We start from the raw sequence: 16,285 nt of genomic DNA on the forward strand, positions 1-16,285 counted from the left end.
GTATAAAAAGTTGAAATTATACGCTAGACATTGTATTTTAACATAATATCTCATTTAAATGATTTACATCCAACAGTATATATGTAGACCATAATTTTAATGACTATAAATAGCATTGTACACATTCTAACATTAATAAGGTGAATATTTTAGTTGTCTCAACATTTTTTGCCAAATTAAATAAAGCTTCTAATACATATAAATTATCTATCTATACATCTATCTTTTTCATATTTTCCTATTTCCTTCCATTAAAAGTATCTTCTTTTTCTCCTCTTAGAAAAGTACTAGCAATACAAAGATAAATGTACAAAAATATTTATTATAAAGTAGCTTGAAAAAACTATTTGAAAAATGCAATCATTAAAATAATTTTATTTACATACAGAGATTTCTAAGATGTAATTTTAGTAAAACAAAGGCAAGTTTTATGTTATTTATAATCTGATTTTTCTAATAATCACTGACAACTAAACCTGCTTTATACATGTAAAAACATATTGTTAAAAAAAGAAAATATTTGGTTTTTAAGAACTATGTGTTGAGGCCATAGAAATTTTATATATATATATATCAATCTTTCTCTTTTGGATTTTACAGTTTAGTGGGCAAAACAAACAATTTTACCAAATGGGGTGAGTATCATGATAGGAAAGCGAAATGTGCTTTATAATTACAGAGCAGGAATATTTATTCTAGTCTAGAGGGTTAGGGAAAGCATCCTTAAGAAAAAAATTTTTTAATGAGATTTGATAAATATTTAGTTAGGGGAAAATACAGAGAAGAGAAAGGGTGTTAAAGGGTGAGAGAAACATCTGCAAACATCAGGTATGAAAGCTAGAACAGGCCTTCTGAGAAATGAAGAAAACAAAACAAGCAAAACAAAACAATTGGTATGTACAGAGTGTATAGCAAAGTGGATAAAGGTGACAGAAAACACATCTGGAGATGAGAACAAGATTATGGATAATGCATAAATAAGGCTATAGAGTCCAAGGAAATATAATAACAATAAAAGTAATGATTTTTTAAAAAAATATTATCCCCTTTTAATAGAAGTGGCTTAGATTAAACACACACACACACACACACACACACACACACACACAATTTGCCCAATATAACAGAAATTTGCATGAGACCAAGCCTGGTTTATAAGACTTTAGATTCATGGTTCTTATGCACTGTACCTGGTTGAAGATTTTTAAGCTAAGAAGTAATATGACTCAATTTGTGATATAGAAAAATCTGCTTCTTTAGTATGGAAAATTGTTTGGAGTAGAACAAGAGGGAGGTAGACATCAATTAGAAGATGGTTGCAGTGGTACAGATAAGATATGATGAACAAAACCTGGGTGGTAGCCATAGAGATGGAGACGGATGGGTGGGGGAGATATTTCAGAGAAGAAAAGGCTGCATATGGTTATTTTAACATTGGGTAAAGGAGGAGTAAAGTATGAATCTCAAGTCTGTAATTTTGGCTACCATAAAAATAGATTCAAATAGTCAAACTGTTCAAAGATGGAATGGGACGCTAAAGAAATAGATGGGAGTAAGAATGTATTGGGAATTGTGAACTATATGATGGAAGAAAACAGAGCAGGCATAGGCTAGTAAAGACTCAAGTTTCAGAATAGTGTTAGGTTTGCAAAAACATTAGGATTTTTTCCAACTCAAAATTTCTGTAAATACGTGATCCGTTTGTCTGTTTTAAATAATCAGTGAAAAATCTTCTATACTAAGAAGTTTACTTTTAAGATGGGAATGAATAGAAGGAAGATAATTTATGAAAAAAATCCTAATATTTTCATCAAATTATTTATATGACCAATGGAAAAGCCCTGTGTGTTTTATATCACTTGAAATTTCAAATGTCTATAAAATACATCAACTTCCAAAAAGTGAGAACATCCTGGTTGAAAGAGTACTCTCCCAAAGTCATGTAGAGAATAATCTATGAGATTAATATTCTGTCTCTGGTTGGTCTCTGATGACAGAGCCTGTGCATCTGCAAGTGATATTATACTGAAGGGAGGTAAAATCATTTAAAATTATGGTATATATCCTAAACTTATCATCATAATAAGGTCAGAAATTTCTCACATCACCTCTTTGAGTTTAGTGATTTTAGACGTAATCGAGTATATTAATATTTTACACTTAAGATTTATTAGACCAATGGATGTTTTTTGTTGTTAATGTACTAGACATTTAAATCTTGGTAGCATTCTATTCAAAAATGTCTTGGAAATACTGTGTTTTGAGAAATATATATATATACTTTTTATTTTATTTCAAATGTAGTCTCATTAAATGTTTAAAAATTTTGAGAATGATCAAACTAAAATGTTTAATCTCTCCACAGTGAAAATTAAGATAACCATTGCAATCACTGTTTCAGTGATGTCATGTAGAGATAAATTAATATTTGCCAAAATTATTTTTTCTGTAATAACAATGCATATATTTATAGAACTCTTCTTTTCTACCTCTCTGAAGCTTCACACTGACCAAGATAAAGGAGATGGAAATTTAAAATACATATTAACAGGAGATGGGGCTGGCAGTCTGTTCGTAATAGATGAAAACACAGGAGATATTCATGCGGCAAAGAAATTAGACAGAGAAGAAAAGTCCCTGTACGTTCTTCGTGCCAAGGCTATAGACAGAAAGACCGGGCGGCAGGTGGAGCCTGAATCTGAATTTATAATTAAAATCCACGATATCAATGACAATGAACCAAAATTCACAAAAGACTTGTACACTGCCAGTGTTCCTGAAATGTCTGGAGTCGGTAGGTATATGTTAATCCATGTAAACTAAGTTTTTTATTTTATTTTATTTTTTGCTAAGGTAGTTATTATGGACATACAGTTAGATGTGATCTCTTTCAAGATAAGAACTATAACTGAAACTACTATTTAGTGTTAGCTATCTCACTTCTAATTATTTTCGGTTGTATGTTTCTTAATGTTTCCTGCTATTTTGTAACTGACATCTAAAATGATTACTGAGAACAACTGTTCCATTGCATTTCAACAAACGTCTTTACCTTTACTCAAATGCCATTCAAATGGCAGTCAAGTTTAATGTATTTTGGCCTGAAATGAAAGGAATATCAAATAGTGTCAGCAGTTTTAGACAGTTTTGTTTGCATTATTTTGCATAAAAACAATTAATGCTTGTAGTTGATAAATTTCTTTTGATCATCTCATTTGATCACTGAAACAACTTGATGTGGTAGGCATGGGAAACAGAACTTTAAATCCCCATTCTGTTAATTAGGAACCCTGGATTCAGAAAGATTAAGGAACTGAATTAAGATCAAATAACCTGGTAGCATAACAACAATATCCCAAGTCTTTTTAATATTATTTTAGCTATGTTCCATCCAGCAATGGTTTATCCTGAAAACTGAAAATAATCATTTCATTTTTTAAGGCTGCCCATAATTTTAAATGCCATTTGTTATTATGCAATGTTTTTATCTGTATATTTAACTACATTTAGCTATAATTATATGAAAGGTTTAGATTTGTTAATGAGATAAGAGCTGACTCTTAAATCATATTTCTAAAAAAAATAAGTGATATAAACTTACTATAATATCCCAAACATGTAACTGATTTTGAAAAATTGACATTTAGCTGAATATTATTTCAAAATCAGTTATAAGTATATAACTTTGACATTATTGTAATTAATACATGGGTAAGTCAAATAATTTCTTAAAGAAGAAAAACAAACATATCCACCTTTACTGAGTGATTGATATTAAATATGTATACACATAAAATATATGTCTAAATAAAAAGTATATGTATTTATATCCTGAAAATGTATTGTTCTTTTGTAACTCTCCTACCTGATTTAAAGGAAAATAAACGTATTATAGTTTTATAGATGTGATTTTCTCTGCTTTTACCTATACACATAACCATTTACAGAGAAATGTAAAGGGTGATACTTAGGAACTTTGTCAGGCTATGTGTAACCCATATATTAACAGCTAAAGCCTGTGCATAATCATAATAAAGAATGCCTCCTCTCTAAATGAAGTAATGTACCATTATTGAATTCTAACCTTATTTTCATTATATTAGTGATTTTAATTTAAATCAAACACTTGAAAAACTATTATTAACTTTGAGGGTAAATGAAGTCCAATGGAATAAAATATAAAAATTCTTTATTCCCATTTTATCCTTCTTTCCAACATTGTAGTCCAATGTTCTCCTTTATACTTCCCCCCCTACGTGATTATTTTTGTCTTAATATATTTGTCTTTTCTTTTTTTGTCTCACCAAATCCTCTCCTTGCTTTTTCCCTCTGCCTCTGCTTCTTTCTATCAAATACGCCATATTTCATTTTGGTTCAGACATATTCCTCCCCATCCCTTTTACTGGTAGTTAAAATCAAATGACTCCAATGAACTCTTTAAATCTGAAACACATTAGCATATTCTGATCAGAACACTTAATCTGGATGATACATGAGAATATATAGTGAAAGAAAATGAGATACACTTTGAATTAGGTATTTATAGCAGATTCCTACACTTTGTTTTCCATTTTTTGTGGTCATTATACTTTGATTAAAGATTATCTATTCTTTTTCTATATTTGCATGCATTCATCTCCCTCAAGGCAAATTCCTATTGTGCAATTTTGGAGGTTTCTCATTGACTGGGTAGGTCCCTCAAAAACTGATTCAGTTCCCCTCCCACACTGTCTGCCCAACAAGGAATCTATCTGTAGTTTTTCACAGATCACACAAGTAACTCACCATTGAATGCTTCATGTCCTAAACTAGGCCCTTTCTTAGAGGTACACTGCCTGTAGATTCAAATATGTGTCTAATCATATGTCTAGACAGGCCATTTAATACAGTATTTAGAATGAAGCTTCTTCATACTGGCTAGATCGAATCCCATCCTATCACCTACTAGCTGTGTAATCATGAGCAACCTCTATATGCTCCAAGGCCTGCATCCCATGTTTATCATGAGGATCAAATAATAATACAAATCAACTGCTGAGAACTCTGCCTAGTCTACATTAAGCAATTTGTAAGTGTTAGATCTTGTTATGACTTTGAACTAGAAACTCTACTGGGCTTTAGAGATAAAGTGTTGAACAAAAGCAGACATAGCCCTTTCCTTTGGAGAGTTTACATCACACAAAACCTACATATAACAAATGACATAAATTTGTCATTCAGGCTTCACTATATTTTACTTAATATTTGTTTAATTAAAAAGTAAATACTGGGCTTCCCTGGTGGCGCAGTGGTTGAGAGTCCACCTGCCGATGCAGGGGACATGGGTTCGTGCCCCAGTCCGGGAAGATCCCACATGCCGCGGAGTGGCTAGGCCCGTGAGCCATGGCCGCTGAGCCTGCGCATCCAGAGCCTGTGCTCTGCCACGGGACAGGCCACAACAGTGAGAGGCCCGCGTACCGCAAAAAAAAAGTAAATACTTCTTTTAAATTATTTGAGAATAAATGAAGCATATATAGCTCAGAAAATTTAGAGTGATATAAAAATCAAAGTAGTGTATTTCCTTTTATTCTGTCTTTATAAGCAAATATTTATAAAATTAGTACAAAACACATAAACCATTTTCTATCTAGTTTTATTACTAAATAGTATGAACTGTAAAATGTCCTTATATTTAAGGAAAAATCTAGTCATTCCCTAGAGTTCAACACACTACATATTTTTTTTCTCATTTTGCTATTATAAATAACGTATCAGTGATATGCTACCAGTGTTCATTAGTGTTTAACAACATTCTAATTATTACCATGATTCTGAGAGGGGGAACAGTATTTTATATGGGTATTTGTAGCATTTTAGCCACATTATAGGATTGATTTCCATTCTTTAATTTCTTTATTATTTTTAGGCCAAGTATTTTCAGGTAGGTTCGAAGATCATATACCCATGATAAAGAGCAAATGATCAAAACCAAATTTAACAACAAAAATATTATTAAAAGTGTCAAAAAAGGATAAAGGTGTGTTTTTACCTGTGCCCATTATGAAATGATAGCCACAGTCCAAGAAAAGTGAGTCTGGTAACAAAAGAAATGTCATGAAATCAATGAATTAACTACTTGCATTTAGCATCTTGGTTATGCTTAGTAATTCATATTTCAAATAACCTTCAAGTATGAAAACAATTACTAATCTAATATATGTTCACATAAGGTTATATAAAAATAAATATAAATCTGAAAACCACTCTAGTTGAACATTTGAACATTATTGTGGGATGGAAATCTCTTTATGATTTCTGCTTTGGTCTAACTGGGACACGAGTGGATGTTTTTTAAATGATAAAACAGTACACCTGGGACTGACTGAGTAAATTGTACTGTGTCCTCTCACAGGACATATCAATTCTATTGCAGCTGAGGAAACAGAGGCTTCAAGAGGAAGAGCTCAAGTTCTCATCTTATACTAATTAATTTTGAGAAAACATAAAAATACTTCCTGAATTCATATATTCAAATATACTGATGGAAAATAAAGCTGTTAGTTTAATCTTAATGTTCAATATATTAATTCCTAGAATCTGCATAAGCAAATATATGCAAATTTTGAGAAACATTCATTACAACTCAATTAGACAAGCTATGAGTGTGTAATGTATGCTGGATATTAAAGTAGGTTACAGAGCCAACGTGGAACTCACTTTTTCTAAAGAATTTTAAAATCTATGTAAGTATCAGAGTCAACATTTTGAAAAATTGTGTGTACTATACTAGAAAATGTCCTACAAACTCATTTTGCTCAAGGAATACATGGTAGGCTTTAGTTAATGGTAGTTTTAGAATCATGCCTTGAATCTTTATAGAGTTCTAAAAAATATAAGAAAGGTCCATCAATATATTACATTACCTTTAGCTCCTAAAACTAGCTCCTTTAAAGCTCTTTTATCTTTTAAAACATAATTATATGTGACAAAGTTAAGAGAAAATAATTTAATTTTTTTTTTTTTTTTTTTTTGCGGTACACGGGCCTCTCACTGTTGTGGCCTCTCCTGTTGCGGAGCACAGGCTCCGGACGCGCAGGCTCAGCGGCCATGGCTCACGGGGCTACCCGCTCCGCGGCATGTGGGATCTTCCCGGACCCGGGCACGAACCCGTGTCCCCTGCATTGGCAGGCGGACTCTCAACCACTGCGCCACCAGGGAAGCCCTTAATTTTTATAAAATAAAATTAAACAGAGTATTGGTAAATTATAGTATTGCATGTGAGACAATTACACACTTTCTTAACTCTGGAGGGGTATATCTGCTGATCTAAATATGTGTAGCAAATAATACACAGCATATCAATAGGTATATTTATATATGACTACGTTAACTACATTACAATGAGAAGCACAGATACAATAATCATATATATCTTGCATACCAAAAATTTTGGCAATTTTACCTTTTGTGTCTTGATAAAAACAGGGCCTCTTTATTTTCAATTTACATTATTTAGTTAATTTATCAGAATAAAAAGCAGCAGAGTGCTTTCAATGTTGGATTTATCTTTGAATTCACATTTCCAGTTAGCAATAAATGTATTAACTGAAAATTGTATGTGCACTGTATTCAGTGAAAAATTGTTTTCTGTCACAGTATTTTCAACCAGTTAGTGCATATTCATCTTTATGATAAATTTTGCTTTTGACTTTTTTAGATAGCTCAATAATAGTAACAATATTATTAAGGAATATTTAAATTTAAAAAAATGAAAGACAAGTGATTTCTAGCAGCATAATTTAAACAAATTTCTTGAAACATGTACCATGGTTTAACACACCACATTCCCAGTAATATGGTTTCATAAAGATAGCTTCAAATTTCTAAGTACTTAAGTGTCTGTGTTTGGGTGCGGATTCATGTAGGTACATCTGTTATACAAGTGACTGCAACAGATGCAGATGACGCCAACTATGGAAATAGTGCCAAAGTGGTCTACAGCATATTGCAAGGACAGCCATATTTTTCAGTGGACCCAGAATCAGGTAACAACATCTAATACTTGGTCTCTTTCTCATTATGCAATACATCTGGATGCACATTTATAGATTTTCTATATTTAAAAAGCTATTAAGTATCATGTTTTTATTTATTCCTTATATTGATAGTTATTCCATGGATACAGAAGCAGAATTCCTATTATTTAAAAAGATTTGAATCCTTAGCCCTTTAGACTAGTATTTATTGAGTTTAAATTTATTACATTAAATACAAAATTTCACAGAGATTCAACACATTACATGTCTTAGGAAATACTCAAAACCAAAAAAAAGTGACAATCATCAAAATTAAGCTTATTCATCTAAAGACTTCTGACTAAAGTTAGTTTTTCTAGTCAAAAGGATAATTAAATTGATCTAGCAAAAATTTTTTCCTGAACAACAGCCCATGGAAGAATTTTTTTCTGTTCCATGAATTATGTTAAATTGGTTACGTATGGATTGAAAGACTTATCTAGGTACACTGACACCTTATCATCTGTTTGTTCTGATTAATGTCTGTAAAATGGATCTTGCATGGCTTAATTTTAAAACACAATGATTGAACTGCAAAATATTTGTCTATTTTTTCCAAAAGGCATAATAAAAACTGCATTACCAGACATGAGCAGAGAAAACAGAGAGCAGTACCAAGTGGTTATACAAGCCAAAGACATGGGTGGCCAGATGGGAGGCCTTTCTGGAACCACCACAGTGAACATCACTCTGACAGACGTCAACAACAATCCTCCTCGATTTCCCCAGAGTAAGAGAGGTTTCAGTGATACCATGTGGAAAATTTCTCAAACACACTATAAACAGTTTAATACTTTTACTAGTAGTTTCACTACTAGTTTATGGATAAAGATGAATCCACAACCCCTCCTCCCATAGAATATCACAATTTCCCACAAATTAATTAACAGTGACTAGGATCATTTCATCATTGAGTAGGTAATGGAGAAAACAAGGAAATGAGGTTCTTTTTGGCAACTTTAATTATCTTCTTCTACCTTTTGAAGAGTTATAAAATTTTCCGGACTACCTTTCCCAACATTTCCTATGATCATCTAGTTCTTTTTCTTATCTATTTCCTGGCTATGAGTGTGGACTCTCAAGTCTGACCACCAGGCTGCAAATCCCATGTCTATCACTTGTCTTGCCTCAGTTCTCTTGTTTGTATGTAAGAATTATAATCCCTTATTTAATCAATTCTAAAACACAGGTTTGTTGATGTTTTAACGTCTCTGAAATCAGATACTATATTAAAATCAATGCAAGTTAGTTTAATTGGCCACATTTTTCTTTCTTATTGGCCCATAGTCTCATGAAATAACTTGGTTGTGATGGCATCTGAGATATGTTAGAGTTTTCTGGTATCTGTTACCTACCTGTGATGATTAAATCAGTTAATAGCCTTTCAGTTGTCACGATTTCTATGTTAAACCATGGATTCTTTGCAAGCCATGAGGTCCTACAAAAACAGACTAATTCTCTGCTGAAAATATTTCTATGTTGTAGCAAATAAAATTATAAGAAGTCCTATCTTGAAATGTTCTGTTAAGGGCCCTGAAATTTCAATTTATAACATTGATTCCAATACAATAAAGCATTTTTTTCAAGCTAATCAAATTTGAAATACTTGATGATACAGCTCTAGATGGTGGACATGTACAAATGACAAATATTAAAAAATAAACTTTGCTGAGACTATAAATAATAAGACTAATTAACATAAATCTAAACTTTGCATTCAGGTTCCTTAAACATAAACTGAAAAAGTATGATGTGATGAATTCTCAAATGACTTGCCACTCTATAATTTTATGATCTATTATAATCTCAGCAGAAGGTTTGGAACTCTAACAGTAATAGTAAAAATGTTCTTGAACTAAGAACTGGGCTAGGCATGTTAAAGACGTCATTTCATGGAATCTTCATAACAAACCTATGAGTTAATAGCTATCATCATCTCTATTTTATAGATGTGTAAATTAAGGGTTAGAGAATTTAACTAACTTGCCTAGTGATGAAAATTCAAATCCAGGGCAGTTGGATTTAGAAGTCCCTCTTCTTAACCACCAAGCAAATTGGAAAGAGAACAGACTTTGAAGTCAGGGAGACTTAGTTTTGCCTTCTGCTTTTCCCAGCTTTAAAGGATGATTTCCTTGAGCCTTATCTGAGGATAATACACCTGCCTTCATTCTATAAGGACTAATGTTAGAATTAAATAAACTAACATAGAGGGCCTTTGGCCTTATATAGATTTCAACATACAGTAAATGTTTAAAAACATTTCTACCTTTCATTAACATTTTTTGTGATATTTTCCTATCATCTCTTAAATAAATCCTCACAAACTAAAATGCTTTCATGAACAGGACGATGTAATGGCTGAAACTGCAGGAGACAGAAACATTCATATCCCACTTAAAGACATTAACAAGCAAAAAAAAAAAAAAGAAAGAAAGAAAGAAAGAACTTGCTGTGTGTGGAGTTCTTTTTTTCTATCCCTGAGTTAGAATATAAGAATAATGAATGTTCTAAATCATTTAGTATAAGTAAAGATGTGTAATGACAATGTTGAATGCTTCAGATAAGCAGTAAATAATTGTTGTCCTTGCCCTCTTAAGTCAAAAGTTCTGGATTCTAGTATCAGGACTACCATCTATTATCTAAATAACCTTGAGACATTCACTTAATCTTTCTGGAACATATATTTCTCATTTACAAAATGAGAGTACTCTGCCTTTATAAATTATTTTTCTAACTTAATAAATCTATAATTTTTTATGGCTTACAATTCAATATGATGAAAAACTCTAATTTGAAATTAATTTATTTAAGTAAAAAAGGCAGAGGAAATGAAAGATTTTTGTTATCTAAAGATGAAACAGCTTTGATTTAATTTTCAGGTACGTATCAATTTTATTCTCCTGAGTCTGTACCTCTTGGAACTCATCTTGGAAGGATAAAAGCCAATGACCCTGATGTGGGGGAAAATGCTGAGATGGAATACAGCATTGCTGAAGGAGACGGAGCAGATATGTTTGATGTCATCACTGACAAGGATACACAGGAAGGGATTATAACTGTCAAACAGGTTTCTTCTTGCTGTCTTCATTTCCTCATTGAGTGCTTTATAGTTTATTTTTGCTTTTCAAGGAAGAAAAGCCTAGGATTTATTTTTCCCATCCTTTACATGCTTCTATCCTTCATATAAGTGGGAATAGTTGCGATTTCACTTCAAATAAGTTAAGCATCTTTATCATTGACACTTAAAAACTGATATAAAACCTCAACAGCTTGTGCTTATAGTAGACAACAATCAAACAAGGATTAGATACTCTCAAAAGTCTTTGTTTTATATTTCTCCATGGTATTATTTCATTCACTGTTTAAAATATTTAAATTGTTAAGTGTGATGGTTTATTAAAATAGATGAAGCCTGAAGATGCTTTTTTTTTTTTTTTTTTTTTTTTTTTTTTTGTGGTACGTGGGCCTCTCACTGTTGTGGCCTCTCCCGTTGCGGAGCACAGACTCCGGACGCGCAGGCTCAGCGGCCATGGCTCACGGGCCCAGCCGCTCCGTGGCATGTGGGATCTTCCCGGATCGGGGCATGAACCCGTGTCCCCTGCATCGGCAGGCGGACTCTCAACCACTGCGCCACCAGGGAAGCCCCAAGATGCTTGATTTTTAAAGCAGTGGAGAACATTATAAAGTGTTACACAGAATAATCAAGCTAAATACTGATTACTTTATATCACCCTAATTTCCCTGCTTTCATTCACATCTTTTTTTCCACAGTGGTCAGATTAATAATTTTTTTTTTCTTTTTAAAACAGTTTTAGAACTGTAGGACTTAAGGAAGCAACTTATGTGAATGGTTTGTTAAATCTCAATTTTATGTTTCTGCTGATTTAAAATTTTTATAACTTTAATAATAATAATATAGTAATAAATAGCCTATGTATTTACTGGCTAATACTTCATTTACCTATGACTACCAAAATGTAAAATGCATTACTAAGTGTGAATCAATCTTAATGTGTATACTATTATATTGAATTACTCCTTATAAATGTGTAAGGCAAAAAAAATTTCCTAATTTATTTGTTATACCCATGAAGCAATAATTGGGAAAGTTATTTAACCAGAATTACTGGGACTATTAAGAGAGGTGGTTATTAAATTTTGAAATTGTCTTCCATTTTTATGTCTGCTATATTATACTAATTTTTCTTATTTTATTTAACTTCAGAATTTAGATTATGAAAACAAAATGCTGTACACTTTAAAAGTGGATGCAAGTAACACTCACCCTGATCCACGATTCCTGTACCTGGGACCTTTCAAAGACACAGCTGTGGTCAAAATATCTGTGGAAGATATGGATGAGCCTCCTGTGTTCAGTAAAATTTTTTACTTGATAGAAGTAGATGAAGATGTAAAGGAAGGCAGCATCATTGGACAGGTTACAGCATATGACCCAGATGCCATAAACAATTTAATAAAGTAAGTATTTTGAGAAAACTTAAGTTTGAAGAAAAATGATAACCTCACTATTTATAAGCTGTGTGAAAAAAAAAATGTACCATGTATGATCAAGTACAGTAATACAACCAAACACTTCCATAGCACAGACTTTTAGCTGGGCAGTCTTCTAAGTGCTCTGGATATATTATTTCATTTGACTCTTATCACATATTACAAGGTAGCTCCGGTTATTATATCTTTTGTAAATGATAAGACTAAGGTACCAAACATTTAAATAACTTGCCAAATAATTAGTCACTGGCAAAGCTGGGTTTGAGGTTCAGGCTGTCTGGCTCCAGTGTCCATGATTCTAATCCCTTAGTTATTGATGTAGTTCTTGTCTCATTGCCCTTCTTTGATAAATCATAGTTCGAATAATAAGATATCTAAACAAATACATTTGAAAAGAAGTTCTTCTAGAAAAGCTTAAGAGATACCTTGAAAACTGATGAAAAACATCTTTTGAAAATAGTCCCTAGGCACAGTTTACATCAAAATTTTTGAGAAGCAAAATATCAATTATATTCCATTAATAAAACAGAGAATTGGTAAAATGAGTGATATTTGAGAACAGTAAAACTATTAAAAATTGGTATACTGCAGAATAGTGTAATACTTTCCCAAAATTTGAATATTGTATTAACCATTTAAAAGTTTTCAAATATGCCAGAAACTATGCTTAAGGAGAATATAAATATAGTTGTGACATAAATGGATGAATAGGATGGGTGGATGAAGATGGGTAGGTATGTTGATGAAGACAAAAGAGACAGACAAATAATATATTGTCTGTTAATGTGTGTGGCTAGTAAAATACCTAAAATTATGCTTTGTTTAAAATTTAATTTTTTATCCAACAAGGACCAACTGTATAGCATATGGAACTGTACTAAATATCTTGTAATAACCTGTAATGGAAGGGAATGTAAAAAAAATAATATATATATTTATATATAACTGAATCATTTTGCTGTATACCTAAAACTAACACAATATTGTAGTAAATAAACTATATTTCAATAAATTTTTTGATCAAATTTAATTTTTTTTTTTTTTTTTTTGCGGTATGCGGGCCTCTCACTGCTGTGGCCTCTCCCGTTGCGGAGCACAGGCTCCAGACGCACAGGCCCAGCGGCCATGGCTCAGGGGCCCAGCCGCTCCGCGGCATGTGGGATCTTCCTGGACCGGGGCACGAACCCGTGTCCCCTGCATCAGCAGGCGGACTCTCAACCACTGCGCCACCAGGGAAGCCCCAAATTTAATTTTTAATTAAGGAAAATAAATGGTTAAATATTTATTGGGAATGCCCAGATTTCCTGGAATTCATGTCATACCATCACATAGAAAATCAGTGAGCACAATACTAAGTATATAAGTATTAAATTTAGTTTAAGATGTAATAACTATTCATGTTAATTTACAAAGCAACGTTTGTTGAACTAAATATGCCCTAATTTATATTTAATTTGTTGGTCAATTAATATATTTTTAAAATAAAGAAAGTTTGTGAAATTTTAATCTGTAGTTAGTACTCAGAGTTTAACTTGAAATATTTGGTTAGTTTTAGGTTAATTAGAATAGAATTGACTTAACTTTCTCTTTTAAATAAATGTTCAGGTTTAAATTATATATTTTGTATATTGTTAATTAATTTAAAAACATGACTTATAACGATACCAATGCATAAAAGATTATTTTACTGACACTTTTGTATCAGCATACATGAAATGGATTAATTTAAAATTTTCATATTATATAAAACAAAACTCCTAAAATGAAAGGAATAAGTAATCTAGTTTTCTAGTGGTCTACACATATGTTCCAGCATTTTTTTTTTTTTTTTTTTTTTTTTTTTTTTGCGGTACGCGGGCCTCTCACTGTTGTGGCCTCTCCCGTTGCGGAGCAACAGGCTCCGGACGCGCAGGCTCAGTGGCCATGGCTCACGGACCCAGCCGCTCCGCGGCATGTGGGATCCTCCCACACCGGGGCACGAACCCGTGTCCCCTGCATCGGCAGGCGGACTCTCAACCACTGCGCCACCAGGGAAGCCCTGTTCCAGCATTTTTATATCCAAAATGTTTGTTTATTTTTTACTGAAATTGAGTGTGGCTGATTGGTTTTGGCAACTCTTATATGTGCATTTTTTGTGTGTTCTTTGCAATATTGCAATAGAAATAAATCACCACTTATATTAAAAACGGATAAGGGAATGTCCATACCAATAGCTATAAATGCTCAGTAAGTATCTGTTCTTGATAGATTTTGCAATTTTCAAAAAATAGTAGTCAATGTCTTTTCTACTTCAATTGTGGCACCAGATTCATGACATGAGACAAATATTTTGCCTATCCTTTCCTCTATAAAATAATTATTATCATTTATTGAGCCCTTGCTATGAGCTGGAGACTATCCAAAGAGCTTTATATTTATTAGATCATTTAAACCGCATCACAACATTATAAGGTGAGTATAACTGTTACCACCTACATTTTTTAAAAGTTTTATTTTATATTGGAGCAAAGTTGATTAACAATGTGTTAGTTTCAGTTGCACAGCAAAGTGATTCAGTTAGACATATTTATGTATCTATTATTTTTTCAAATTCTTTTCCCATTTTGGTTATTACAGAACACTCAGCCAAGTTTCCTGTGCTGTACAGTAGGTCCTTATTGATTATCTAATTTTAAATACAGTAGTCAGGCTCACAGACTTAGAGAACGAACTTATGGCTAAACAGGGGGGAAGGGGGAGGGATAGATTGGCAGTTTGGAATTGACACGTACACCTACATTTTAAAAAAACATAAATTGAGATGCAAAGAGTTTAAGGAACTTTACTAAGGACACTGAACAAATAATTAGCAGACTGAGGTTTAAACTACTGATGATCTGAATGCACAGCCAATATATCTTTAGCAGATATATTTTGCTTTCTTATTGACCAAATTATTAATTAGAGATAATTAATATTGTTTCACATTCATAAACTGCTTTGACCGACCTCAGTGGTACAAAGCAAAGCCTCAAGGACAAAATTATACAAAAAGCAAAATATGGCTTTTGTCCCTCAGAATTTGGTCTAGTTTTTCATCATTTTTTCCATTTCCCACAATAGGCAATTTCTTTTTTTTCCGTCCAGCTTTATTGAGATATAATTGACATATAGCACTGTAAAAGTTTAAGGTGTACAGCATAACGATTTGATGTGCATACATCATGAAATGATTAATGCAATAAGTTTAGTGAGCATCTATCATCTCATATAGATACAAAGTTAAAGAAACAGAATTTTTTTTCCTTCTGAAGAGAACACTTAGGATTTACTCTTTAACAACACCTATATATAACACACAACAGTGTTAATTATATTTATCATGTTGTGTATTGTATCAATATCACTAGTACTTATATATAACTGAAAATTTGTACCTTTTGGCTGCCTTCATCCAATTCTCCCTCCACCTAGCCCCACCTCTGGTAACCACAAATATGATCTTTATGAGTTTGTTTTTGAAGTATAATTTTCTTACAACACTATGTTTTTTCCTGTTGAGCAACATAGTAATTCAAAATGTCTATACATTTCAAAATGATCACCATGGTAAGTCTAGCTACCATCTGCCACCTTACAAAGGTATTACATAGTTATTAACTATATTCCCTATACATTTCATACCTATGGCTCATTTATTTGCCAAGTAGAAGTTTGTACCTCTTAATCTCCCTCACCTA

At 32.5% G+C, this 16,285-nt stretch overlaps 1 protein-coding gene across 1 annotated transcript in view; it reads left to right on the top strand.

The window, feature by feature from the left end:
* CDH9 (cadherin 9) overlaps positions 1-16,285 on the top strand; it is a 120,597-nt gene that overhangs the window by 79,831 nt on the left and 24,481 nt on the right. Inside the window, 5 exon segments of the mRNA XM_032628739.1 lie at positions 2,500-2,794; positions 7,905-8,024; positions 8,617-8,784; positions 10,934-11,121; positions 12,280-12,533. Of these exon segments, the coding sequence (XP_032484630.1) occupies positions 2,500-2,794; positions 7,905-8,024; positions 8,617-8,784; positions 10,934-11,121; positions 12,280-12,533 (1,025 nt within the window).

Source organism: Phocoena sinus, chromosome 3, assembly GCF_008692025.1.
Source record: "Phocoena sinus isolate mPhoSin1 chromosome 3, mPhoSin1.pri, whole genome shotgun sequence".
Classification (NCBI taxonomy): domain Eukaryota; kingdom Metazoa; phylum Chordata; class Mammalia; order Artiodactyla; family Phocoenidae; genus Phocoena; species Phocoena sinus.